The 25,799-nt window shown below is 35.4% G+C and overlaps 10 gene segments (V, D, J or C); all 10 read left to right on the forward strand.

Moving 5' to 3' along the window:
• The first annotated feature begins 1,605 nt into the window (after positions 1-1,605).
• Positions 1,606-2,100, forward strand: LOC103145443 (Ig heavy chain V region 914-like). The segment is given in 2 exon segments: positions 1,606-1,651; positions 1,738-2,100. Coding segments are annotated over 2 exon segments (363 nt in total).
• Positions 2,101-2,942: 842 nt separating this feature from the next.
• Positions 2,943-3,483, forward strand: LOC103145493 (Ig heavy chain V region 914-like). The segment is given in 2 exon segments: positions 2,943-3,023; positions 3,103-3,483. Coding segments are annotated over 2 exon segments (360 nt in total).
• A 3,867-nt stretch (positions 3,484-7,350) lies between these two features.
• LOC103145495 (Ig heavy chain V region 914-like) lies at positions 7,351-7,880 on the forward strand. The segment is given in 2 exon segments: positions 7,351-7,414; positions 7,517-7,880. Coding segments are annotated over 2 exon segments (354 nt in total).
• Positions 7,881-8,770: 890 nt separating this feature from the next.
• On the forward strand, positions 8,771-9,210 carry LOC103145496 (Ig heavy chain V-III region NIE-like). The segment is given in 2 exon segments: positions 8,771-8,823; positions 8,900-9,210. Coding segments are annotated over 2 exon segments (357 nt in total).
• Positions 9,211-10,441: 1,231 nt separating this feature from the next.
• LOC103145497 (Ig heavy chain V region 6.96-like) lies at positions 10,442-10,896 on the forward strand. The segment is given in 2 exon segments: positions 10,442-10,501; positions 10,583-10,896. Coding segments are annotated over 2 exon segments (363 nt in total).
• Positions 10,897-11,938: 1,042 nt separating this feature from the next.
• LOC103145498 (Ig heavy chain V region 6.96-like) lies at positions 11,939-12,401 on the forward strand. The segment is given in 2 exon segments: positions 11,939-12,004; positions 12,088-12,401. Coding segments are annotated over 2 exon segments (363 nt in total).
• Positions 12,402-13,456: 1,055 nt separating this feature from the next.
• LOC103145499 (Ig heavy chain V-III region 23-like) lies at positions 13,457-13,920 on the forward strand. The segment is given in 2 exon segments: positions 13,457-13,505; positions 13,589-13,920. Coding segments are annotated over 2 exon segments (381 nt in total).
• Positions 13,921-14,672: 752 nt separating this feature from the next.
• On the forward strand, positions 14,673-15,185 carry LOC103145500 (Ig heavy chain V region 914-like). The segment is given in 2 exon segments: positions 14,673-14,742; positions 14,833-15,185. Coding segments are annotated over 2 exon segments (363 nt in total).
• A 2,474-nt stretch (positions 15,186-17,659) lies between these two features.
• Positions 17,660-18,108, forward strand: LOC103145501 (Ig heavy chain V region 914-like). The segment is given in 2 exon segments: positions 17,660-17,708; positions 17,792-18,108. Coding segments are annotated over 2 exon segments (366 nt in total).
• Positions 18,109-24,177: 6,069 nt separating this feature from the next.
• On the forward strand, positions 24,178-24,627 carry LOC103145505 (Ig heavy chain V region 6.96-like). The segment is given in 2 exon segments: positions 24,178-24,226; positions 24,311-24,627. Coding segments are annotated over 2 exon segments (366 nt in total).
• The last annotated feature ends 1,172 nt before the right edge of the window (positions 24,628-25,799 follow it).

Consider the following 25,799-nt stretch of genomic DNA (forward strand, 5'->3'; position numbering starts at 1 on the left):
CTGAGAACAGAAGATTCTGCTGTTTATTACTGCGCTCGAGACACACAGTGACTGAAATCGGTTAATCTGACGTACAAAAACCTCAAATCCCCTCAGGATTATCTTGTGGGTTATTTTCTTTTCTTTGTGAGACACAGATATAAAACAAACAATGCTATTGCTGTAGGTACACTAAACTCTGACACTAGGACTGAAGAAGAAGAGAAGAACATTTCTTATCACTGTCCAATCAGCTTGAATGTTTTATATAATGAAACATGACTCAGATGTGTAACATGGAAAAAAAAGTTTTCCATTTTAATTTCTTTGCATAAATTGACTGACTGAGGCCTGCAAAATGCCTTTTCAGAACCACCAGTAAAACTGTGTTGATGAATGTAAAAAAAATCACCAGAGTTAACAACAACAACAACATGGTGTGTTTTCAGATTATTCAATAAATCCAATAACAATGTTAATACAGAAGCTGGACAAAAACTCCTCACAAGGCATTTATTGGCACACAAAAATATAAGAACGCTGAGCTTCAATAGATGTCGTTTAGGATTTCCTGTTAGCAGAGGTTCCATAAAAGTGTGCTTTAAGAAAAATATTTGTTTTGCTTCTCCTCTATGTATGAAGACCTTTATTTTTGATTAACCTTGAACAATCTTGTGACAAAGAAATATACCCTACATATGACAGCTTTTGCTTCTCTCTTGCCATTTAATATTGTAAAAATAAACTTAATATATTGTGTCTAAGCCAAAATCTTCTGAAAATAAAAAATTCTATATGTATTCAATTAAGCTGGTAATGCCTGGATTAAGGTTTAAAGTAATATTTTAATTGTCCAACATGCTTCTTTTATCTTTAAGAAGAAATAATCACATCTTGAAGTAAACCAGCTGGAGGAAGCTAAAGGTTTAACTGGTGGCAAAGGCGCCTTCAAACATGAAATACTTGAAGCTCCACCGCAAAGATAAATTGTTAAAATATCAGTAAAAACATGCAAAAAGCTGAACAACAATTATAAGAAGGCTCTGTGTATGAAACAGAGATGTTTCATAAATAATAAATAATGAATACACTTTAAAAAAAAGTCCGTAAATTTCACGACAAAAAATATTAAAATACCAACAGTTTCTGGTCGTAATATCCAAAACATTTTATTACCATAGAAAATAAATGGAATTACTGTAAGTTATAACATACCATTTCTGCACAAAATGTAAATAAATATTTTTTTGTTCACTTTCATAAAAGTCCACTGTCAAATTGTCTTTTGAGAGATACCTGTCTAATTTCTAGACATGCATCGGTTTTAGCAACTTGACTTGACTGAATAGAAACATACATTACTAGCTTTTGCATAGTAGTACAAAAGATGCATCACTATTATTAACTTAATTATGTATTATTAGAGAGATAACTAAATTCCACCATAAAAGTTGTGTCAGACTGTTTAGAAAATGTGTTTTTTAGGGTTTGAGGTCTGAGTTTGAGGTCCACCCTCCCTGACAGGAGGAGTCAATGCAAAGCTAAATTACTTCCAGCTGTATCTATATGACTGTGGTCACAGGTGAGGCTGTCAGAGAAGCAAAATCAAAATCACGCTGAGACACAATGGACTACAAACATGAGCTGATGGTTTTTATCATCTGCTTGACAGGTGAGAAATTGGCGACAAAAATTAATTTTGCCCTTTTGAAACTTTTATAACAACAACTAGACTAATTTTACTGTGTTGCTTCACAGGCATTTATTGTCAAACTTTGACAGAATCTGGATCAGTGGATAAAAAACCAGGGGAATCCCACAAACTGACCTGCACAGCCTCTGGATTCTCATTCAGCAGCTTCTGGATGAACTGGGTCAGACAGGCTCCTGGAAAAGGACCAGAGTGGGTCGCTCAAATCAGTAGTGGCAGTGGTAGTGGCAAGTACTACTCACAGTCAGTCCAGGGCCGGTTCACCATCTCCAGAGACAACAGCAGAGATGAGCTGTATCTGCAGATGAACAGCCTGAGAACAGAGGATTCTGCTGTATACCACTGCGTTCGAGAGGCACAGTGACTGAAGTCGCTTCTGCAGCTGTACAAAAACCTCAATCCGCTCAGAGTTATCTAGTGGAATATTTTAATTTCTCTGTGAAGCCTGTCTGCAAAACTAAGATTCAGTTTCCACAACACCAAACAGTGATCCTGAGATTTAAGAGGAATAAATTCATACACTAAATGTATTCTTTTCCACCACTTTACCAAAGTCGGAAATATTGGATCTGATGCCAAGAAATCGCAAAATATCTACAATCTATCAACAAACGATGAATTGATTTTTAAATCGTTTTGTCATTTAATTTGTTTCAAAGTTTATTCTGAAAACAATTGAAGGTATTCATTTCCTAAAGTATGGAAGAATCCCCTTAAACATGATCTGTAAAAAGTTTATTATTTTATGCATAATCTGCAGCTATGGTGCAAAAACACAGCGTACCACTCAGTGTCACTATTTGAACACATAACAGTTTCACTTTTAATGGCTGTTACTATATAAAGACGTGATAACAGAGTTTCACATAAATCCCCATAAATCACATTATTAACTATTTTTTTTAATAATAAATTCTCTTCACTGTCTTAGAGTCAAATCATGTTATTTATCATTTCTCATGACATTTCCCCAGGGTAACAAATACAACTTGTATTTGTACACTCTATCCTGAAACCAAAGTCTATTTCTGTCTTCCCATAATGTTACACAAATAAGCTTATTTGTTGTGACTAAACCCAAATCTTCTGAAAATGACTGGTCTATAAGTACAATTAACCCTCTAATAATCAACATGATCAATGCATACTTCTGGGAATGAATCTCACAAATCTGAGTTTGAACTCCCCCCTCCCTGCTAGGAGGAGTCAATGCAAAACTTTGTGCTTTCCAGCTTTATTAGTGGGACTCTGGAAATGTTGTCAGAGAGCAAGAATCACTGAAACATGATGGACTACAAATCTGGGTTGTTAATTTTTATCATCTGCTTTACAGGTAAGAAATTGCTGACAGAACCTTAATCTGGTTTTGAAAAACTATTTTCTTACAACGACTATATGTTTCTGCTTCACAGGCATTTATTGTCAGACTCTGACAGAATCTGAACCAGCTGTGAAAAGACCAGGAGAATCTCACAAACTGACCTGCACAGCCTCTGGTTTCACATTCAGCAGCTACTGGATGGCCTGGATCAGACAGGCTCCTGGAAAAGGACCGGAGTGGATCGCTTATATCAGTAGAGGTAGTAGCAAGTACTACTCACAGTCAGTCCAGGGCCGGTTCACCATCTCCAGAGACAATGGAAGAGATCAGCTGTATCTGCAGATGAACAACCTGAGAACAGAAGATTCTGCTGTTTATTACTGCGCTCGAGACACACAGTGACTGAAGTTGTTTAAGCAGCTGTACAAAAACCTCAATCCACTCAAAGTTATCTAGTGGATTGTTTCATTTTCTCTGTCAGTTGTTTAGTTCATGTTTTTCATTTTAAAATATATCATTTTAAAAATAAGCTTCAATGCAAAAGCTATGACTTTTGCATAAAGTGCAAAACATTTAACATAATGAATAGATTTCTGCTCACTCAATGGGAAAACGAATGTTTCAAAATCAGCTTTTTTTGTAAAATAAGTAAAGAAAAGGTAAAGTGTAAGATGATGTTTCAATTCTAACAACTGGTTAATGTATCTAACTTAAGAATTTTATCATGCATAAATCATACATTGCTTTATCTGTTTAAGCTCCTTACATATTTAGCACAAAATATTTCAAAAACTCCAGTACAAAGAAGTGCAGCTTTGTACTCTAAGCATGTGATTTTCAGTAAAGAATCTGACGTCTCATTTGGATGCTGTCAAATAAACTGGATCAGACAAACTGTGGGATATATTTTCACAGAGGGAAGTGGAACAAGTTATTGTAACAGGTTTAAAATACAAATCAGAGAGAGCAGCAACAGCATGATGTATTTTACACTGACTTTTTAAGTGCTAATGACTCTTTTGTATATTTCTATGCCACATAAGCAAAGTAATAAAGTAGGTGGAGAGACAGAACAAAACCTGCACTGAAAAATATTTCCTCAATGACCAGATGGTGGCAGTGTTGACTAAACAACAATAGGACTATAGATTTTCATGAATTATTTTTTCCCATTTTTGTTCAGCTATTCTAATATTAGAATAACTAACTAATCTATAAGTTTATATCACACTGACATATATTGACTATAGTCAGAATAAAACTTACAAAAAAGATTCATTAACTGCAGTTTTGGTTTAATTTTTTCTTGACTTTAAGCTTAATATATAAGAAATAGCTATATCTTTAAGACATTACTGTCTTTAAGCAATATATTTAACAATATCTCTAAAATATATTGCTGAAGATATTGGTATTAAATGAAGATCAAAAGTTTATAAAAAAAACCAAATGTATTGTTTTTTTTAAGTAGGATATTTTTAAATGAAATAACATTTTCTTAATTTACTCTTCAGTAGATAAATGTTAAAACATGTACACACACAAAAAGGCAGGTGTGACAATTATAATATTACTTTGTTTCATATGTCAACTGGGGACATGCTCATTAATTATTCTGACAGCTGCTATAGTAGCCTAAACTATCTAAAATTAGAAAACATTGTCTTTCAAAAATAATTACTCATATAGCATTGATCAAACATGCATAAAATCCAGCATCCTAAACTGGGAAAACTCAAGTCTTGAAATGAGTTTTCCAATAATAAACTTTATTTTAAATCTCTTACATCTCTCACATTTTTGGTCTGACTGCTGATTAACACTGACATCTTTCAGTGAGAGAAAACATCAGCAGAATAATCTCAATTGACCACTTTAGGGTGAAAAAAAGAAAGAGAGTCATGAAACTATATGAGCTGCAGCAAATCCAGTCATAGAATGAGTTTCACATACAAATCTATGTGTTATTTCTTCTCCCTCCCTGTCAGGAGGAGTCAATGCAAATCTTTAAACCCAGCCACATATGTGTGGCTGTAAAAACACTGTCAGAGACAAAAGAGCACACCGGATCAAAATGGACTACAACTCAGTAATGTTTCTCTTTATCTTCTGCTTTATGGGTGAGAAAATGCAGACAGAGCTTTATTCTGTCTTTCAGAAACTGTTTTCTAACAAGAACTTTACTTCATGCCTCCATTGTTTAACAGGTGTCGATGGCCAGACTCTGAGAGAATCAGGTCCAGTGGTTAAAAGACCTGGAGAATCCCACAAACTGACCTGCACAGCCTCTGGATTCACATTTAGTGACCACTGGATGTCCTGGATAAGACAGAGTCCAGGGAAAGGACCGGAGTGGCTCGCTGATATCAGGGGTGATGGTGGCAACACATATCATTCCCAGTCAGTTCAAGGCCGGTTCACCATCTCCAGAGACAACAGCAGAAGTCAGGTGTATCTGCAGATGAACAGCCTGAGAACAGAAGATTCTGCTGTTTATTTCTGCGCTCGAGAGACACAGTGACTGAAGTTGGTTCAGCAGCTGCACAAAAACCTCAAGTCCCCGGAGCTTTTTTCCCCTTTGTGACACTGACAACGATATAATAGCTGCATGGAAATAGATATACTAAAAGAAGGAGAGGAATAAAAACCTAAAGTAAAATGTTTTAAGGGATGTAAATGTAATCTAATGCCAACAAACCCATGTGGATCTGAGATGTTGGTTTAAATGTGGAGACACACAAAGAGAGAGAGAGGGAGAAGGAATAAATAAAGAAAACTTTTGGTGCTTGAAAAAGCATGGTGATCATCATAAAGTATATGTTCTCCATAAAACAGTTTTTCATAATAAGCAGTTTTGTTTTTTTTAGGAAAAACAAAACTGTGTTTAATTTAATCTCTTTTGTACAGACATGAATTAAGAGATAGAGTTAGTCTTATTTAGTACTTAATATGTCTGTGTTACTGTGCAGCAGATGTAATAAAATCCAAACAAAACACAAAACATTTAAAGATTTTCACACCACAACACTGAAGGAAATGAACAGCAACATAGTTCATTCATTCTTCTGCTGCTTGCTCTGTCTCTGCCTTGTGAGTTCTTCCACTTTCTAAATTTTCTTTCACCAAACAATACTTCCATTGTCTTTTTCTTCTGTAAAACTGAAGAAGATCCTAAAGAACATCCTCTAGAGAATATCCTCAATTTCACCAGTGTAATTCCTTGTGTTTCCATAATCCTGCCAGGTTCTACAGGTCAGAGAATGGAGTCCATTCCCTCCAGTGCAGTGATGAAAAGGCCAGGAGAGACTCTGAGTCTCTCCTGCAGAGGATCCGGCTTCTCATTCGGGTCCTATGATATGCACTGGATCAGACAGCCGGTGGGAAAATTACTGGAATGGATGGGACGTATTTATCATAATGCAAGACGAACAGACTATTTGAGCACTTTACAAAGTCGGACACAAATCACCAGAGACAACAGCAACAGCATGATGAACCTGAAACTGTCTAGCTTAAGGCCAGAGGACTCTGCTGTGTATTACTGTGGCAAAAGCAGGTGGAGAGGCTGGACAAGAGAGAATGTTTTCTCTGTCACCAGATGGTGGCAGTGCTGACCGTAGAACGACTCAGTCTACGCATTAATAGAAAACATTATAATTGGTCATTTACTTTTCAAGAAGTGATGAATATTTTCAACAAATATAATCTGTGTTTTCTCATATTTGTTTCGTGTTGCAGACGTGAATAAATGAGCTCATTGGCATTATATATTTACTCTCTGATTTTCTTTGGTGTTTATTGTATTTGTGTTGAGCTTATCAGTCAATAGTTTATATCTTCTCAGATTTTCAGTCAGGCTGACTAATTATTGGCATTCTCACATATTCCCTATTTGAAACAGCGTCTCTTTGGAAGCAATGGTATTTCTTTATTGTATGTCGCCCAAATTTATTGTATGAAACAACAAAAAAATTGTTAAATAAATAAATCTATTCATGATCTTTGGTTTTTAAGACCAATGATTATTGTTCATTTCTGGTCACACATCCGTTTAATTTTTTTTATTTGTTGGCCTTAAGAATTGTAATATGACATGCACTGTTTTCATATAAATAAATATAAGATTTTCACAGATTTTATTTGAAGAATAGCATCCAAATACCCAATAATTTACATAAAAAGAAGAAGTTTTATTCAAGGTAGACAAATATGACACTACAAATATGACAAAACAAATATGCTGCTTAGTCTTTGTCCAATCAGGAGGAGCCGTACAGTGCAGGATGTCATCCAGAGCTACTGTATATATTTGACTGTAGGTGGGCTGACTAGGAACAACAGGAACCTGTTTAGCAGAATGGACTACAGGACAGGGCTGCTGCTTTTAACTATCTGCTTTGCAGGTGAAATATTCAAGCTTTTTTTCCCACACATTTTCTCAGTTTAGATCAATTTTCAGTTTGTACATGCAGATAGTTTTTCAAACTCTTATCTTCTCCTTGCAGGTGTTGATAATCAGTCTCTGACAGAATCTGATCCAGCTGTTAAACGACCTGGAGACTCACACAAACTGACCTGTACAGGCTCTGGATTCACATTCAGCAGCTACTTGATGGCTTGGGTAAGACAGGCTCCTGGGAAAGGACTGGAGTGGGTTTCAACTATCGATGTCACAAGCAAATATTACTCTGAGTCAGTTCGAGGAAGGTTCACCATCTCCAGAGACAACAGCAAACAGCAGGTGTATCTGCAGATGAACAGTCTGAAGACTGAAGACTCTGCCGTCTATTTTTGTGCTCGGCGACCACAGTGACTGAAGTCGGTTCAGTCGCTGTACAAAATCCCCTGATATGAATCTGTAACAGAAAAAAGATGAATGAGAAATGCATCCCACAATGCACACATTTATACATGAAAGTATTTGAATTTATTTAGTAATTTAACTATAATTAAAAATGCAAAACATACAACTGTTTCCATGTGAATTTAATAAATAAAATGTGACATGTTTTCTGTTAATCAGTTCAATGGAAATATAATTTCAATGATATGAGGAAATTGTTGTGAACTTAACATTATAACAGAGAAATTAATTTTCTTTGTGAAGATGAGTCATGCACGCTAATTAAGACTGTGAATCCAATTCACAACAACAAACTACTACTTCTTCTACAACTAACACATTTTTGTTAAATATATGAATGTATTTTAGGATTTTTTTGCACACTTATAATCATCAAAAGTTTTAATATAAAATCTTGCGCAGAAACATTTACTGAAATGTGTCATAGTGGACCCATAAAGGTAAAATACTCAACATTTGAATAATGAAAACTATTGCCAATTGCAACACAAAACATTAAATAGACTTAAACCACCAAAACTGTTTTCACCAAAACCAGACATTCATTTGTTGACTTTTCCAGTTTTGTTTATAAATCCTTTATCACTTAGTTATCTTTTGATGTTCAGTTTGTTCTCCACATTTGTGGATTAAAACATAAAATAATAGCAATGAGATTAACCAATGTAATCTCATCCGAAAAGGGGAAAAAATATATATATAATGCCATGTTCCCTTGTATCCCATTAATGTAGTAGATGTTAGGAGTTCATGTTTGTGTTCTAACAGAGATTTGTCTTCGTCTCAGATAAACTTAAGTTAACGCCTCCCGCTGTCTTTTTATGTAAATCATGTGACTTGTTTGAGTTCACTTCACACACCTTAAAAGAGGATCAGATATTCTCTCTGCACCTGCAGCAATCATGTTCTCCTCAACTCTGTTGCTTCTGCTCCTAGTTTCTGTATCAAGTAAGTCTTTCTGGATTATTTACAACCATCAATTTGTCTGTGTTAAAAATCTCACACAGTAAATCCTTCTTTGCAGGTTTAAAAGGTGAACAGCTGAACCAGCCGCCCTCCATGACTGTGCAGGTTGGGAGAAGCGTGAGCATCACCTGTCATGTCTCTTATTCTATCGATAGAGACTACACACACTGGATCAGACAGCCTGCAGGAAAAGGACTGGAGTGGATCAGTAGAGACAGAGCTATCAAAGATTCGCTACAAAGCAAGTTTAGTGTCGACTTAGACTCCTCCAACAGTAGAGTGACTCTAAATGGACAGAACATGCAGCCAGAAGACACTGCTGTGTATTACTGTGCAAGACAGAGAGCCACAGTGACACAGACTATATGAGGAGCTGAACAAAAACCCCAGAGAATCAGAATAAATGTTGGAGCAAGTCACCACCAGGGGGCCTCAGACCTTAATAATGCCAGGAACACACATTTCTGTATCTTTGTTTTCATTTCACAGGTGATCTCTTTACTTTACAGAGTACTTTCTCTAACACATAGTCATCTTTAGTGTACTTCAATTAAAGACTTTTGGAAATGTTTTTAAAGTTTGAGAAGAAATGACAGCAGTCTTATAACCTTGAAAGAATATGCAGCACCCTTAAAAATATGTTTTTTACATTTTCATTCTTGAGGAACACTTAGGCATGTAACCATTTCTGAGGGTGGTATGCCTAAGTATCTGCTGGGGAATTAAATTGTGACTTTTAGAGAATTTTGTTTTCTGCAAGTTGTCATAATAAAGATAATAAACTCATGTACTCCCAGTCTTTTGATCTCTGTAGAACGATGTCGTCTTTTTTAAGTCTGTGGAGTAATGGAGTAAAGGATGAGACTGCTGCTTTTGTCATTCAGTTAAACAAGAAAACATTTTGTTTGGGTTAAGCTTGTGGCCCAGTTTATGCATTGTTGTAGGTATTTATGGACAGATATAATACTGTCATAGTTTTTCTTTTTACGATAAATGTATCATTTAAAAATTTCAACAACTTAGACGAAGTAGAATCTCTATGCTTATAATTTAACTTTACATTGCATTTTATTTAATATGCAAATGTCATTATTAATGGCTGCTTATTAAGCTTATTTTTTGTTACTGGTACTGGTGATCAAATATGAACACAACTGAACCAGTTGTTTACATAGGAGTTTTCAAATAATCCTGAAAAAGCAAGCTGAGAGTTGAAATTTTAAAAGCTAAATTTATAAACCTAATACAACAAACCTCTTTTTTTACAACATGTTTTAAAGTATATGTAAATATGAAACTTTTGTTATGCAGTCTATTTTTGCTTATTTTTCTTTAATTTGCCAGCCAGATAATTTTCTTTAATTTTTTCTTGTAGTTATCAGCATAATTAATAAAGTTTCGTTGACTAGATTTCAGAAAGATAATGATTCATTCAGTTAAGATAAAAAACTGTCAAAATGCATGAAATGGTAATAATAGCAACTATTATATTAATAGTTCAGTCCAAGCTTGTGTTCCTCCCTCTGTTGCAGGAGGAGTCAATGCAAAACTTCAGTCACTTCCAGCCATGAATATATGACCATCGTCAGACAACAAGTAGCACACTGGATCATGATGGACTACAGATCAGCACTTCTCCTTTTATTCATCTCTCTGATGGGTGTGAAATGCTAACAGAACTTAATCTGTCTTTAGTGAATGATCACCAAACTAAAACTGTGCTTTATTTGTTGTTTTATAGGTGTTGATGGTCAGACTCTGACAGAGTCTGAACCAGCAGTAAAAAGACCAGGAGAATCTCACAGACTGACCTGCACAGCCTCTGGATTCACATTCAGTGACCGCTGGATGGTCTGGGTCAGACAGGCTCCTGGAAAAGGACTGGAGTGGCTTGCTTTAATTCACCCGGGCGGTGGCAGCACATACTACTCTCAGTCAGTTCAAGGCCGCTTCACCATCTCCAGAGACAACGGCAGACAACAGCTGTATCTGCAGATGAACAGCCTGAAAACAGAAGATTCAGCTGTTTACTTCTGCGCTCGCGAGTCACAGTGACTGAAGTCGGTTCAGCAGCTGTACAAAAACCTCAATGCCTTCATCTGGACAGAGTTTTTTAATATCTGTCAGTGTAAGACTGTAAATGTAAACAATCTGACACTGAGACAAAGATAAGAATAAGCATAACAGGCTTGTGTTCGATCATACCTGACTGAATTCGGATTGCAAGAAGATCCATTTTGTTTATATGTAAGGTGTATGTGAGAGAAATTAGGTCAATAAATGTCCATTATTACAAAAAGGTTTGAGCACAAGTAACTTCTTGTTCATAATATAATTTTGATGTTTTATTTGAATCATTTTCACAATATTAAGAAACCCAGAAAGTTCTAAAATAATTTTGACCTGAGGTTTGTTGTTATCCAACAAAATAAAAATCGAAAAATCTCCCATCTCAATGTGTTTTTTAAGCAATGAATTAATAAACAACCAAAACATAATATTGATAAAATAATTTGTATCTAGTACTCCCCTCACCTTTTTAAATAACAGTCACACATATTGTAGTCATGGAGTTTATTTAATTTGCAAAATATCCATCCATCCATCCATCCTTCCATCCATCCTTCCATCCATCCATCCATCCATCCATCCATCCATCCATCCATCCATCACAGTGTTCTGTAATGCTTTTTGCTTTCCTTTTATGTATTAATGATTATTTTATGTAATTATAATTTGTCTGGCGATTTGTAAAAAAAAGATGTTGCTATTATCTCTTTTACAAAGTCTCATCTCAACCTGACTTCCTTTAAAGAAAATAAAGTTATCACAAAAAATAATGACAAAAAGGCCAGATATTAAAAAAATAACACAAAGTGAAAATAACTTATTAATGTGATGAAGAAATCATGTATGTAAAGAATATAAATCTAATCTCTAATGACCAAATTGTAGAAGGATCAAATACTAAAGAGAAGTGAGAAAATTGTTAAACTCTTCTTAGCTCTGAGTTTCATTTCCTCAGGAGGAGGAGTCAATGCAAAACCTTCAACGTCCAGATTTAGTTAAGTTACTGAGAAACGGCTCTTGGAGAACATAGAGCCACTCTGAAACATGATGGATCTCAGATCAGGACTGTTTATTGTTGCCCTCTGTTTTATGGGTGAGGAATTACTAAAAGAGCATTCATCTGTCTGAGAAATTTTCTTATTATAAGAATTACAGTTTTGCATCTTTGGTTTGCAGGTGTTGAAGGTCAGAGTCTGATTGAATCTGAGTCAGTGGTTAAAATACCTGGAGACTCACACAAACTGACCTGTACAGCCTCAGGATTCACATTCAGTGACCACTGGATGCATTGGGTCAGACAGGCTCCTGGGAAAGGACTGGAGTGGGTTGCAGCTCTCAATTATGGTGGAGGCAACACATACTACTCTCAGTCAGTTCGAGGCAGGTTCACCATCTCCAGAGACAACGGCAAACAGCAGCTGTATCTGCAGATGAACAGCCTGAAGACTGAAGATTCTGCTGTTTATTTCTGCGCTCGAGATGCACAGTGACTGAAGGTGATGCAGCAGCTGCACAAAAACCTCAAGTCCCCTCAAGCCTGGAAGTCTTCAATGTAATTGTGAGGGATTGTTACTGTACTGAGATAAAACGACTACACTGAACCACTGAGACAAAGTAAAGAATGAAACATTATTATTATCTCTATCCTATCATTAACAACATAAATCCAATCTAATGTGAAGAAATATGAGTCCATCTGTGAGGCACTTATACAAAATGAATTATATAACTTCATAATTAATCTATTTATTATATTTCACAAAATAAGGGTGTTAGGACTTCTCTCTTTGAGCACAACCTAGTGAACACTAGCCATAAATACAATATTAATTATCATGACTTACAGATGTCTAACTCTAAAGGCATTTGTCTCTTATAAAATATTCAGTAGGTGCAGGGATAAAAAGAACAGAAAAACAGCTTTTGATCTTTGTTGAAAGTAATCTGAAAATATTGGCAGTGTTTTCTGAACTTTGATTTCAGTTTTTATCTAGAACTTATTTAATTTTACTAAATAAGTAAACAAGTCCACCCTCATACTGTTGATCCACGAACCAGATTTAGAGATGAACAAAAATCACCAAACATTCACCAGAAGGTGTCCTCAGATCACTGATGTTAACAAGACTTAAACATTTAAGAGTCTACAGTTTTAATAGATGGACAGTTACTGTGATTAATTTCAAAATGTTCTTGCTGTAACCTTGTTTTTTGTTGATCATGGAAGGTTTGAAAATAATCATCAATAACAGCAGAAATAAAGTCAGAATACCTAACAAAAATTGTAAATAATACCAGTCAAGCTAATCTTCAATCGGTCAAGAAAAATAAATAAATATGTTTAATTTCCTGTGTTCAACTGAGCAACACAGTTTTGTCTATCATTCTGCAGAAGTCACACAAATGCTGATTCTACATCAGTAGTTTTTCATCCATGTGTTCAAATTTCTCTTAGTGCCTCGTTTCTTCCTGTGAGGAGGAGTTAATGTGAAGCTCAGCTGTATTTATGCAGGTTCCTACAGAGAACAGAGACACTGAGGTTAACATGATGGACTACAGGACAGTGCTGCTGTTTTTAACTGTCTTTTGGACAGGTGATGATTTACCCTGATTTTATTTGAAAATATTTGATTTTATCTTACTAACATATTAATTATGTCTTTAATTTTTATAATAGGAAGCCATGCTCAGACTCTAACAGAATCTGAACCAGTGACTAAAAGACCAGGAGAATCCCACACCCTGACCTGTACCGCCTCAGGATTCACAATCACAAATTATACAATGCACTGGATCAGACAGGCTCCTGGGAAAGGACTGGAGTGGGTTGCTGGCGTAAGTCAGCCCACTGGTAAAAACCAGTGGTACTCTCCATCAGTTCAAGGGCGGTTCACCATCTCTAGAAACAACGACAAACAGCAGGTGTATCTGCAGATGAACAGTCTGAAGACTGAAGATTCAGCTGTTTATTACTGCGCTCGAAGAGACACAGTGACTGAAGTTGGTTGAGCAGCTGTACAAAAACCTCCAGCAACAATAAACATTAATCTGGTAGAGCTCAAGTCTGACTGCATGAACTGATATTTGTCTTCAAATAAATCTTTTCTTACTTTTTATGATTAGAATTTGTAGTCCTTCCATATTTTTTTTATAATAGAAAGGAAAACATAGAAGTGTAAGTAGTACAACTAAACTGAAGCAGCTGGTTTTTAACTTGTTGCTTTTGATGCTGAACATTTTCAACAAGCTTTTTGTGTTTCAAAAACTTAAGCTAGAACTTGAAGCGTAGCTCCAACACAACTGCTGATTTTAAAACTGCATTACTATTAAAAAATGTGGCAATGAAAAAGCCAATTAAAAATAAAACTGTAACTCTCAATCGCATTAAATGCACTTTAAATTTTTTCTCCAAAACTAAGTCATAATGAAGATGGTAGTTCTTCAACAAACCTTAATTCTGCAACAATACTAATTAGGAGCTGTAATATATATATATATATATATATATATATATATATATATATATATATGCCTTGTGTTGTATGATCAAGATGCTTCTCTTCTGTTGTACTACTTTATGCCTTTGTGTTAACATTTGTGATGGAGTCATAGATGATTACAAGTTATGTGACTAGTAATTGTTGATTAAATGGATGTTTCCAGCAAAACATCTCATCATTCAATCTCCTCCCTTTGAGGAGGAGTTCATGCAAAACTGATAAACTGATGATGTTTTAAACACTCTGCAGCGATAACGATGGAGAAAAGAGACATAGCTCAACATGATGCACTGCAGGACATCACTGCTGCTCTTAGCTGTCTGCTGGACAGGTGAACATATTTTGTCAAATTAGGTTGGAATTAGTTAAACCATGGGACTTTTTCAAGTCCCAGGCTATAACTGTATTAACATTTTTGCAGGTGTTGGTGGTCAAACTCTGACAGAATCTGAACCAGAGACTAAAAGACCTGGAGAATCTCACACCCTGACCTGTACTGCCTCTGGGTTCACGCTTGGCAGCTATGCAATGAGCTGGATCAGACAGGCGCCTGGAAAAGGACTGGAATGGATTGCCTATATAGGCACCCTCGGTTATCCAACATACTACTCCCAGTCCGTTGAGGGAAGATTCATCATCTCCAGAGATGACTCCAACAGTAAAATCTATCTGAAGATGAACCATCTGAAAGCTGAGGACACAGCTGTGTATTACTGTGCTCGATGGGCACAGTGACACAGGGAAGCAGGAGGTTCATACAAAAACTTCCTCCATCTGCCACTTCCTCTGCAGACCTACTGCTCAACTTGTTTGTGTTGATGTTTTAGATAAATAACTCAGTGGCAAAATTCTTCGAAATGACATCAATTAAAGAAACATGGATTCAAAAAAATTACGTGGTTAATAGAATTGTTTTTTATGTTAAATAGCATGTTAAATAAAAACTGATAGTGTAATTATGCATATGTTACAATGCATGTAATTAACCATACAAAAGCTCTATTACAGTGACATAATGTTATTTATTTAACAAATAACAGAAACATAAAACTTTCATTAGTTAGTAAAACCTTCAGAATGAGCTGATCCAGGAGGTTTGACTGGTTGTTTTTAGTACCATGTTTAAGTTATTTGTTTGAATTACTGCTGCAGTGACCTCAGACTGCAATAACATAAAGATTAAGTTCTGTTTCAATAAACATAAACTTTCAACAAAACACATAAAAAAATTTTAGAATTGCAAATTTAATTTATATATACAGGAAAAAAAGACTGGGTTGTTACACTTATTTGTAGGTAAATTTAATAGCAATTTATTAGTGAATTTGTGTCCAAATACACATGATATGGAATATGCCTCACTTCACACAGACATGTTTATTTTTGTTATTTAACTGGTTTTGCCAGGCTGCTGTGAGATGCTAAAAAGACCAACAGCCTGAACTACAAATTATGAATGAAGTGTTTCTGATCGTCATTATATTACATGTGTGTTTATTATGACCTTGAACTTGCATGACCAGAGAGTTGTTTGTGTCAAACAAATGAAACATAAGCTGATTTAGAGAAAGGAAAATGTTTATGATGTTATGTGGAGCCAGAATATCTTTGAAGATGAACAAATGGTTTCAATATGTTGCTCTTTGTCAGTAAAATTATCTTGCTCTGCTGGCAACTGATCAAACATCAATGAAATCACTATTTTTTTNCATCATTATATTGCATGTGTGTTTTTATAACTTCACACTATATTTGTGTTAAACTTACACGACAGAAGAGTTGTTTGTGTCAAACATATGAAAGATAAGCTGATATAGAGAAAGGAAAATGTTTATGATCTTAAGTGGAGCCAGAATGTCCTTGAAGATAAATGTTTTAAATATGCTGCACTCTGTCAGAGAAATTATCTTGCTCTGCTGGCAACTGATCAAACATCACTGAAATCACATTTTTTATGTTAAAAATGTTTATTTAATTACCATGATGTTTTTAAAATCAGCTTTTATTTTGAGATTTCTTTTGTTATTGTTTCTGTCAAAAAAGCCATATATTTTTGTTCATGATTCATTTGTAAAAGTATTAAAGATTAAAACATCAAAGAGGTGTATACTGTAAAATTTCAGAAGATCAAGAATTCACCTTAGAAAAAAAAACAACAAACAGCAGCTGTATCTGCAGATGAACAACCTGAAGATCTTCAGTGACTGAAGTTGATGCAGCAGCTGCACAAAAACCTCAAGTCCCCTCAAGCCTGGAAGTCTTCAGTGTAACTGTGAGGGATTGTAACTGTACTGAGATAAAACGACTGCACTGAACCACTGAGACAAAGTAAAGAATGAAACATTATTATTATCTCTATCCTATCATTAACAACATAAATCCAATCTAATGTGAAGAAATATGAGTGCATCTGTGAGGCACTTATACAAAAGGAATTCTATAACTTCGTTATTAATCTATTCATTATATTTCACAAAATAAGGGTTTTAGAACTCCTCCCTTTGAGCACAACCTAGTGAACACCAGCTATAAATACAATATTAATTATCATGACTTACAGATGTCTAACTCTAAAGGCATTTGTCTCATATAATATTCAGTAGGTGCATTGATAAAAAGAACATAAGAACAGAAAAACAGCTTTTGATCTTTGTTGAAAGTAATCTGAAAATATTGGCAGTGTTTTCTGAACATTGATTTCAGTTTTTATCTAGAACTTATTTAATTTTACTAAATAAATAAACAAGTCCACCCTCATACTGTTGATCCACGAACCAGATTTAGAGATGAACATAATCCCCAAATATTGCAGGAATTCACCAGAAGGTGTCCTCAGATCACTGATGTTAACAAGAGTCTACAGTTTTAATAGATGGACAGTTACTGTGATTAATTTCAAAATGTTCTTGCTGTAACCTTGTTTTTTGTTGATCATGGAAGGTTTGAGAATAATCATCAATAACAGCAGAAATAAAGTCAGAATACCTAACAAAATAATCAGTCAAGCTAATCTTAAATCTGTCAAGAAAAATAAATAAACATGTTGAATTTCCTGTGTTCACCTGAGCAACACAGTTTTGTCTACCATTCTGCAGAAGTCACACAAATGCTGATTCTACATCAGTAGTTTTTCATCCATGTGTTCAAATTTCTCTTAGTGCCTCGTTTCTTCCTGTGAGGAGGAGTTAATGTGAAGCTCAGCTGTATTTATGCAGGTTCCTACAGAGAACAGAGACACTGAGGTTAACATGATGGACTACAGGACAGTGCTGCTGTTTTTAACTGTCTTTTGGACAGGTGATGATTTACCCTGAATTTATTTGAACATATTTTATTTTATCTTACTAACATATTAATTATGTGTTTAATTTTTATAATAGGAAGCAATGCTCAGACTCTGACAGAATCTGAACCAGTGACTAAAAGACCAGGAGAATCCCACACCCTGACCTGTACCGCCTCAGGATTCACATTCACAGATTATAGAATGCACTGGATCAGACAGGCTCCTGGGAAAGGACTGGAGTGGGTTGCTGGTGTAAGTCAGCCAAGTGGTAGCAGCCAGTGGTACTCTGCATCAGTTCAAGGCCGGTTCACCATCTCCAGAAACAACAACAAGCAGCAGGTGTATCTGCAGATGAACAGTCTGAAGACTGACGATTCAGCTGTTTATTTCTGCGCTCGAGAGACACAGTGACTGAAGTTGGTTGAGCAGCTGCACAAAAACCTCCAGCAGCAATAATCATTGATCTGTTGGACCTCAAGTTTCACTGCATGAACTGATATTTGTCTTCAAATAAATCTTTTCTTACTTTTTATGATTAGAATTTTTAGCACTTCCATATGTTTTTTATATCAGAAAGGAAAAGATAGAAGTGTATCTTAAAGCAGTAAAACTAAAATGAAGCAGCAGGTTTTTAACTTGTTGCTTTTGATGCTCAAAATTTTCAACAAGCTTTTTGTGTTTCAAAAACTTGAGCTAGAACTTGAAGAGGAGCTCCAACACAACTGCTGATTTTAAAACTGGATTACTATTAAATACTGTGGCAATGAAAAAGCCTATTAAAAATAAAACTCTATCAATAACATTAAATGGACTTTTAACTTTTTCTCCAAAACAAAGTCTTTATTTTGATTTCATAATGAAGATGTTAGTTCTTCAGCAAACCTTAATTCTACAACAAAACTAATTAGGAGCTGTAGTTTATATAAACTGTGTAGGTGTGTGTGCGTGTGTGTGTGCGTGTGTGTGTGCGTGTGTGTATAATCAGTATACTTCTTGTTTCCATTTGAGCAAAACATCACATTATTCAATCTCCTCCCTCTGAGGAGGAGTTCACGCAAAGCTGATGAACTGATGATGTTTTAAACACCCTGAAGCGGAGAAACAGCAGAGAAAAGATAGAGAGTTCAACATGATGCACTGCAGGACTTCACTGCTGCTCTTAGCTGTTTGCTGGACAGGTGAACATCTTTTGCTTTATTTGGTTGGATTTAGACCTTTAAAGACAGTTATTGCCTGGGACTTTTTCGAGTCCCAGGCAATAACTGTGGTAATATTTTTGCAGGTGTTGGTGGTCAGACTCTGACAGAATCTGAACCAGTGACTAAAAGACCTGGAGAATCTCACACCCTGACCTGTACGACTTCTGGGTTCACGCTTAGCAGCTATGCAATGAGCTGGGTCAGACAGGCACCTGGAAAAGGACTGGAATGGATCGCCTATATAGGCACCAGGAGTTCTCCATTACTTTACTCCCAGCCAGTCCAGGGAAGATTCATCATCTCCAGAGATGACTCCAATAGTAAAATCTATCTGAAGATGAACCAGCTGAAAGCTGAGGACACAGCTGTGTATTACTGTGCTAGAGAGGCACAGTGACACAGGGAAGCAGGAGGCTCATACAAAAACTTCCTCCATNAGGACTGATCCTTCTAATGATTTGCTTTATGGGTGAGAAAAGGTTTAAGGAACATTTAGTAGATTTTTGTGCATCTTTTCTCTAAGAGAAACTCAGTTTTCTGACTGTCTTACTCACAGGTGTTGATGGTGAGACTCTGACTGAATCTGATTCAGTGGTTAAAAGACCAGGAGAATCCCACGAGCTGACATGTACAGCTTCAGGATTCACATTCAGAAGCTATGACATGCACTGGATCAGACAGGCTCCTGGGAAAGGACTGGAGTGGGTTGCTTATGTCAGTAGTGGTGGTCGCAGCACATTATACTCTCAGTCAGTTCGAGGCCGGTTCACCATCTCTAGAGACAACATCAAACAACAGGTGCATCTGCAGATGAACAGCCTGAAGACTGAAGATTCTGCTGTTTATTTCTGCGTTCGAGAGACACAGTGACTGAAGTCGGTTCAGCAGCTGTACAAAAACCTCACGTGCCTTCAAAGTTATCTGAACGGAGCTTTTCAATATCTTTCTGTGTTAGACTGTAAATGTGATTCTGTTTCAGAAACAGTGAATAATCTGACACTGAGACAAATAGAAGAATAAACATAATAGGCATCATCTTTGATCATATCTGACTGTTCAACCATCACCAATGTAGCTAATAAAGTCAAGAAAAATCACTTTATTTATCTATATTGTATGTGTAGTAGTCTTTATTTTTATATGTGTCTTACACCCTTTTACAGATGCACATCCAACATAGCCTTACAAGACACAATAAAACAGACAGAAATAAATATCCTTCAAACAAAAAGCATCCTCTTTCTAAATTGCCAGGCCTTCAAAATAAACTCTGTTAGCTGAAACAACAAATACTTAAATGTCTATTCTCATCCGTTAAATAAAATACATCTGGATAAACATCAAGTACTTTAGTAAATAAATAATTTCTTAATGTCAAGTATAAGGGACAATAAAACAAAAATTGCACTTCACTCTCAGTTTCCTCCAAATCACACAAAGAACATCTTTGGTTCTTCCTCTGGAACTAAATGAAAACGTCCAGCTTCCAAAAGTCAAAGGCAAAGTGCCAGATCTGAACTGGGCGCACATGGACCGTCGTTTTTTTTGACAAGTTTCATGATACATATGGCTGAAGATCATCGGCATCCTTCAGTAAAATATAAGGATAAGCATCATTTTGGTTTATGTGAGATATCAACTGCCCACTTACGTTTATAAACTTCAAAATAAAACTGTTTAAGCTATTCAATATTATATCTTAATTTATTCCTAAAAATGTACTTTAAATCTGCCTTCCCAGTTTTCTTCTCCCTTGGTCTGGCCCAAGTATTTTATGAAATCCCAAAGAAAAATATGTTTTGTTAATCTATGGTCTGGCATATTGATAAATCTATTCCATAATGTGACCATGTCTGCGATAATATGGTCAGATTGTGAGACAATTCATGTCAACAAATACTTTATATTATTACAAAAATGTTTGAGCACAAGTAGCTTCTGGTTCATCATATAAATTTCTCACACAACAAAATGGCTCATTAGACATAACATGCAAAAGAGTCACCACCAGGGGTCCTCAGAACACTGATAGTAACAAGATTTAAACATTTTGAATTTTTAAGTTTAATACATAGCTACTCACTATAATTTATTTCAACATGTTTGTTTTAATCTTTAATCTGGCATTTTATTGATTTTGTAAAGTTTGGGATTAAGCATCAATAATAACAGAATAATAAAAAAAAAACTTTAAATGACACGATCATTAGTCTGTGCAAAATAAATAAATAAATAAATAAATAAATAAATAAATAAATAAATAAATAAACATATTGTCTTTATTCACCCAACCAAGACATTTTCTGCTTGGTTTTATCTAACATTATGCAGAAGTCATAAAAGTGGTGACTATAGATCAATACTTTATTGCCCATATATTCAAATTTCTCTAAGTGCCTCGTTTCTTCCTGTGAGGAGGAGTTAATGTAAANTCTGTTCCAACAAGTATAAACTTTCAACAAAACAAAATAGAAAAAATTCTAGAATTTCAAATTTAATTTATACGTACAGGAAAAAAAAAAAAAAAAAGACTGAGTTGTTACACTTATTTGTAGGTAAATTTAAAAGTACTTTATTAGTGAATTTGTGTCCAAAGAGAAAGGATATGGAATATGCCTCACTTCACACAGACATATTTATTTTTGTTATGAAGTTCAAATTTGGAACAAAATGTTTCTGAACAATCTTATATTACATGTGTCTTTATTAAAACCTTGAACTTGCATGACCGGAGAGTTGTTTGTGTCAAACAAAGTTAAGGTAATATAGAGAAAGGAAAGTGTTTATTATCTTATGTGGAGCCAGAATGACCTTGAAGATAAACAAATGGTTTCAATATGTTACACTCTGTCAGTAAAATTGTCTTGCTCTGCTGGCAATTGATCAAAAATCACTGAAATCACAATTTTTTTGGTTAAAAATGTTTATTTAATTACCATGATGTTGTTGAAGTCGGCTTTTATTTTTAATGTAAATGTTTTGTTGTCATTGTTCTTGTCATAAAAACATTTTGTTTTTTCAGGATTGTTTTGTAAAGGTAATAAAGACTAAAACATCAAAGCGGTGAGTAATTCTTACTGTATATTTCAGAAGATTAAGAAGTCAATTTAAAAAAACTGTCTAAAACTATAAAGTTTTAGTTCCTCCCTGTTAGGAGGAGTTAATGCAAAACTTCAGTAGCTTCCAGCTTTATTATTGTGACAGTGTTCAGTTTGTCAGGAAACAAGAAACATATTTGAACATGATGGACTACAGATCAGGACTGATCCTTTTATTGATTTGCTTTATGGGTGAGAAAAAGTTGAAGGAATATTTTATAGATTTTTGTGCAACTTTTCTCTAAGACCAACTCAACTTTCTGACTGTCTTACTCACAGGTGTTGATGGTCAGACACTGACTGAATCTGATTCAGTGGTTAAAAGACCAGGAGAATCCCACGAGCTGACATGTACAGCTTCAGGATTCACATTCAGCCACTACTACATGAACTGGATCAGACAGGCTCCTGGAAAAGGACTGGAGTGGCTTGCTGCTCATTATACTGATTACAACATACATTACTCTCAGTCAGTTCGAGGCTGGTTCACCATCTCCAGAGACAACAGTAAACAGCAGGTGTATCTGCAGATGAACAGCCTGAAGACTGAAGATTCTGCTGTTTATTTCTGCGCTCGAGACGCACAGTGACTGAATTTGACTCAGCAGCTGTACAAAAACCTCAAATGCTTTCAAACATATCTGAATGGAGCTTTTCAATGTCTCCCTGTGTAAGACTGTAAATGTGATTCTGTCACTGAAACAATAAATAATCTGACTCTGAAACAAATAGAAGAATAAACATACTAGGTATCATGTTTGATCATATCTGACTGTTCAACCATCACCAATGTAAGTAATAGAAAAGAAAGAAAAATCACTTTGTTTATGTATATTGTATGTGTAGTAGTCTTTATTTTCATATGTGTCTTACATCCTTTTACAGGTTCACAGCCAACATAGGCTTACAAGACACAATAAAACATATACAAACAAGCAGACAGACAGAAATAATCTTCAGACAAAAAGCATCCTCTTTCTAAAGTGCCAGGCCTTCAAAATAAACTGTGCTCACTGAAACAAAAAATACTTAAATGACTATCCTTATCCGTTAAATAAAATAAATCTGGATAAACATTAAGTACTTTGGTAAATAAATAATTTCTCAATGTCGAGTATAAGGGACAATAAAATAAAAAGTGCACTTCACTCTCAGTTTCCTCCAAATCACACAAAGAACATCTTCGGTTCTTCCTCTGGGACTAAATAAAAACGTTCAGCCTCCAAAGTCAAAGGCAAAGTGCCAGATCTGAACTGGTCGCACATGAACCGTCGTTTTTTTGACAAGTTTCATGATATATATGGGTCAAGATCATAGGCATCCTTTAGTAAAATACAAGGATAAGCATCATTTTGGTTTATGTAAGATATTGACTGCCCACTTATTTTTATAAACTTCAAAATAAAACTCTTTAAGCTATTCAATAATACATCTTAATTTATTCCTAAAAATGTACTGAAAATCAGCCTCCTCAAATATCTTCTCCATTTGTCTGGCCCAAGTATACGTGTTTGTAAAATCCCAAAGAAAAATATGTTTTGTTAATCTATGGTCTGACACATTGATAAATCTATTCCATAATCTGACCATGTCTGAGATAATATGGTCAGATTGTGAGAGAAATAATGTCAACAAATACTTTCCATTATTACAAAAAAGTTTGAGCACAAGTAGCTTCTGTTTCATCATATAAATTTCTCAGACAACCAAATGCCTCATTAGACATAACATGCAATAGAGTCACCACCAGGGGTCCTCAGAACACTGATAGTAACAAGATTTAAACATTTCTGATTTTTTACTTTAAATACATCGCTACTCACTGTAATTTATTTCAACATGTTTGTTTTAATCTGGCTTTTTATTGATTTTGTAAAGTTTGGGATTAAGCATCAATAATAACAGAATTAACAAAATATTTTAAATGATACGATCATTAGTCTGTCAATAAATAAATAAATAAATAAACATATTGTCTGTATTCAGCCAACCAAGACATTTTCTGCTTGGTTTTATCTAACATTATGCAGAAGTCATAAAAGTGGTGACTATAGATCAATACTTTATTGCCCATATATTCAAATTTCTCTAAGTGCCTCGTTTCTTCCTGTGAGGAGGAGTTAATGTAAAGCTCAGCTGTATTTATGCAGGTTCCTACAGAGAACAGAGACACTGAGGTTAACATGATGGACTACAGGACAGCGCTGCTGTTTATAACTGTCTTTTGGACAGGTGATGATTTACCCTGATTTTTATTTGAAAATATTTGATTTTATCTCATTAACATATCAATTATGTGTTAATTTTTTATAATAGGAAGCCACTCTCAGACTCTAACAGAATCTGAACCAGCGAATAAAAGACCAGGAGAATCCCACACCCTGACCTGTACCGCCTCAGGATTCACATTCCCAGATTATGGAATGCACTGGATCAGACAGGCTCCTGGGAAAGGACTGGAGTGGGTTGCTCGCGTAAGTTGGAGCAGTAGTACCAACCCAACGTACTCTTCATCAGTCCAAGGCCGGTTCACCATCTCCAGAAACAACATCAAGCAGCAGGTGTATCTGCAGATGAACAGCCTGAAGACTGAAGATTCAGCTGTTTATTACTGTGCGAGAGAGACACAGTGACTGAAGTTGGTTGAGCAGCTGTACAAAAACCTCCAGCAACAATAAATATTGATCTGTTAGACTTCAAGTTTCAGACTGTGAAGTAACACTTGTATTCAAATAAATCATGAATAACATTTTATAGTTTGAATTTTTAGCCCTTCCATAAGATTCTTATTATCACAAAATGAAACATTGAAATAAGAAGTAAAACTAGATGGAAACAGCTCGCTTTTATAGTTTTGCTCTTGATTCTCAGACATTTTCAACAAGCTTTTTGTGTTTCAGAAATTTTTTGCTGGAGCTCCAGCACAACTGCTGATTTTAAAATTGCTTTACTATTAAAGAGTGTGGCAATGAAAAAGCCAATTAAAAATAAGACTGTAACTCCAGCAATCTTATTAAATGTACTTTTAACTTTTTCTTCAAAACAATGTGTTTGGATTTCATTGTAAAGATATTGCTTCTTCAGCCAGCATTAATTTTACAGCAGACTTAATTAGGAGCTATGTTAAAATTAATCAAGACAGTTTTCTTTTGTTGTACCACTTTATGCTTTTGTGTTAATTTTTGTTTGTTTTTGTGATGAAATTATAGATGATTACAAGTTATGTGACTGATGATTGCTGACAAAGCAAAGCGGACATCTAAATTTAGACAACATCACATGATTCAATCTAATCCCTTTGAGGAGGAGTTCATGCAAAACGGATGAACTGATGATGTTTTAAACCCCCTGCAGTGATAACGACGGAGAAAAGATACTCAGTTCAACATGATGCACTGCAGGACATCACTGCTGCTCTTAGCTGTTTGCTGGACAGGTGAACATTTTCTGCTAACCTAAGTTGGAATTAGGCCTTTTTTGAGTCCCAGGCTATAATTGTCTGAACATTTTTGCAGGTATTGGTGGTCAGACTCTGACAGAATCTGAACCAATGTCTAAAAGACCTGGAGAATCTCACAAACTGACCTGTACGACAACTGGGTTCACACTTAGCAGATATGCAATGAGCTGGGTCAGACAGGCTCCTGGAAAAGGACTGGAATGGATCGCCTATATAGGCACCAGCAGTTCTCCATTACTTTACTCCCAGTCAGTCCAGGGAAGATTCATCATCTCCAGAGATGACTCCAATAGTAAAATCTATCTGAAGATGAACCAGCTGAAAGCTGAGGACACAGCTGTGTAT

Source organism: Poecilia formosa, unplaced genomic scaffold (genome assembly GCF_000485575.1).
Source record: "Poecilia formosa unplaced genomic scaffold, Poecilia_formosa-5.1.2 Scaffold142, whole genome shotgun sequence".
NCBI lineage: Eukaryota > Metazoa > Chordata > Actinopteri > Cyprinodontiformes > Poeciliidae > Poecilia > Poecilia formosa.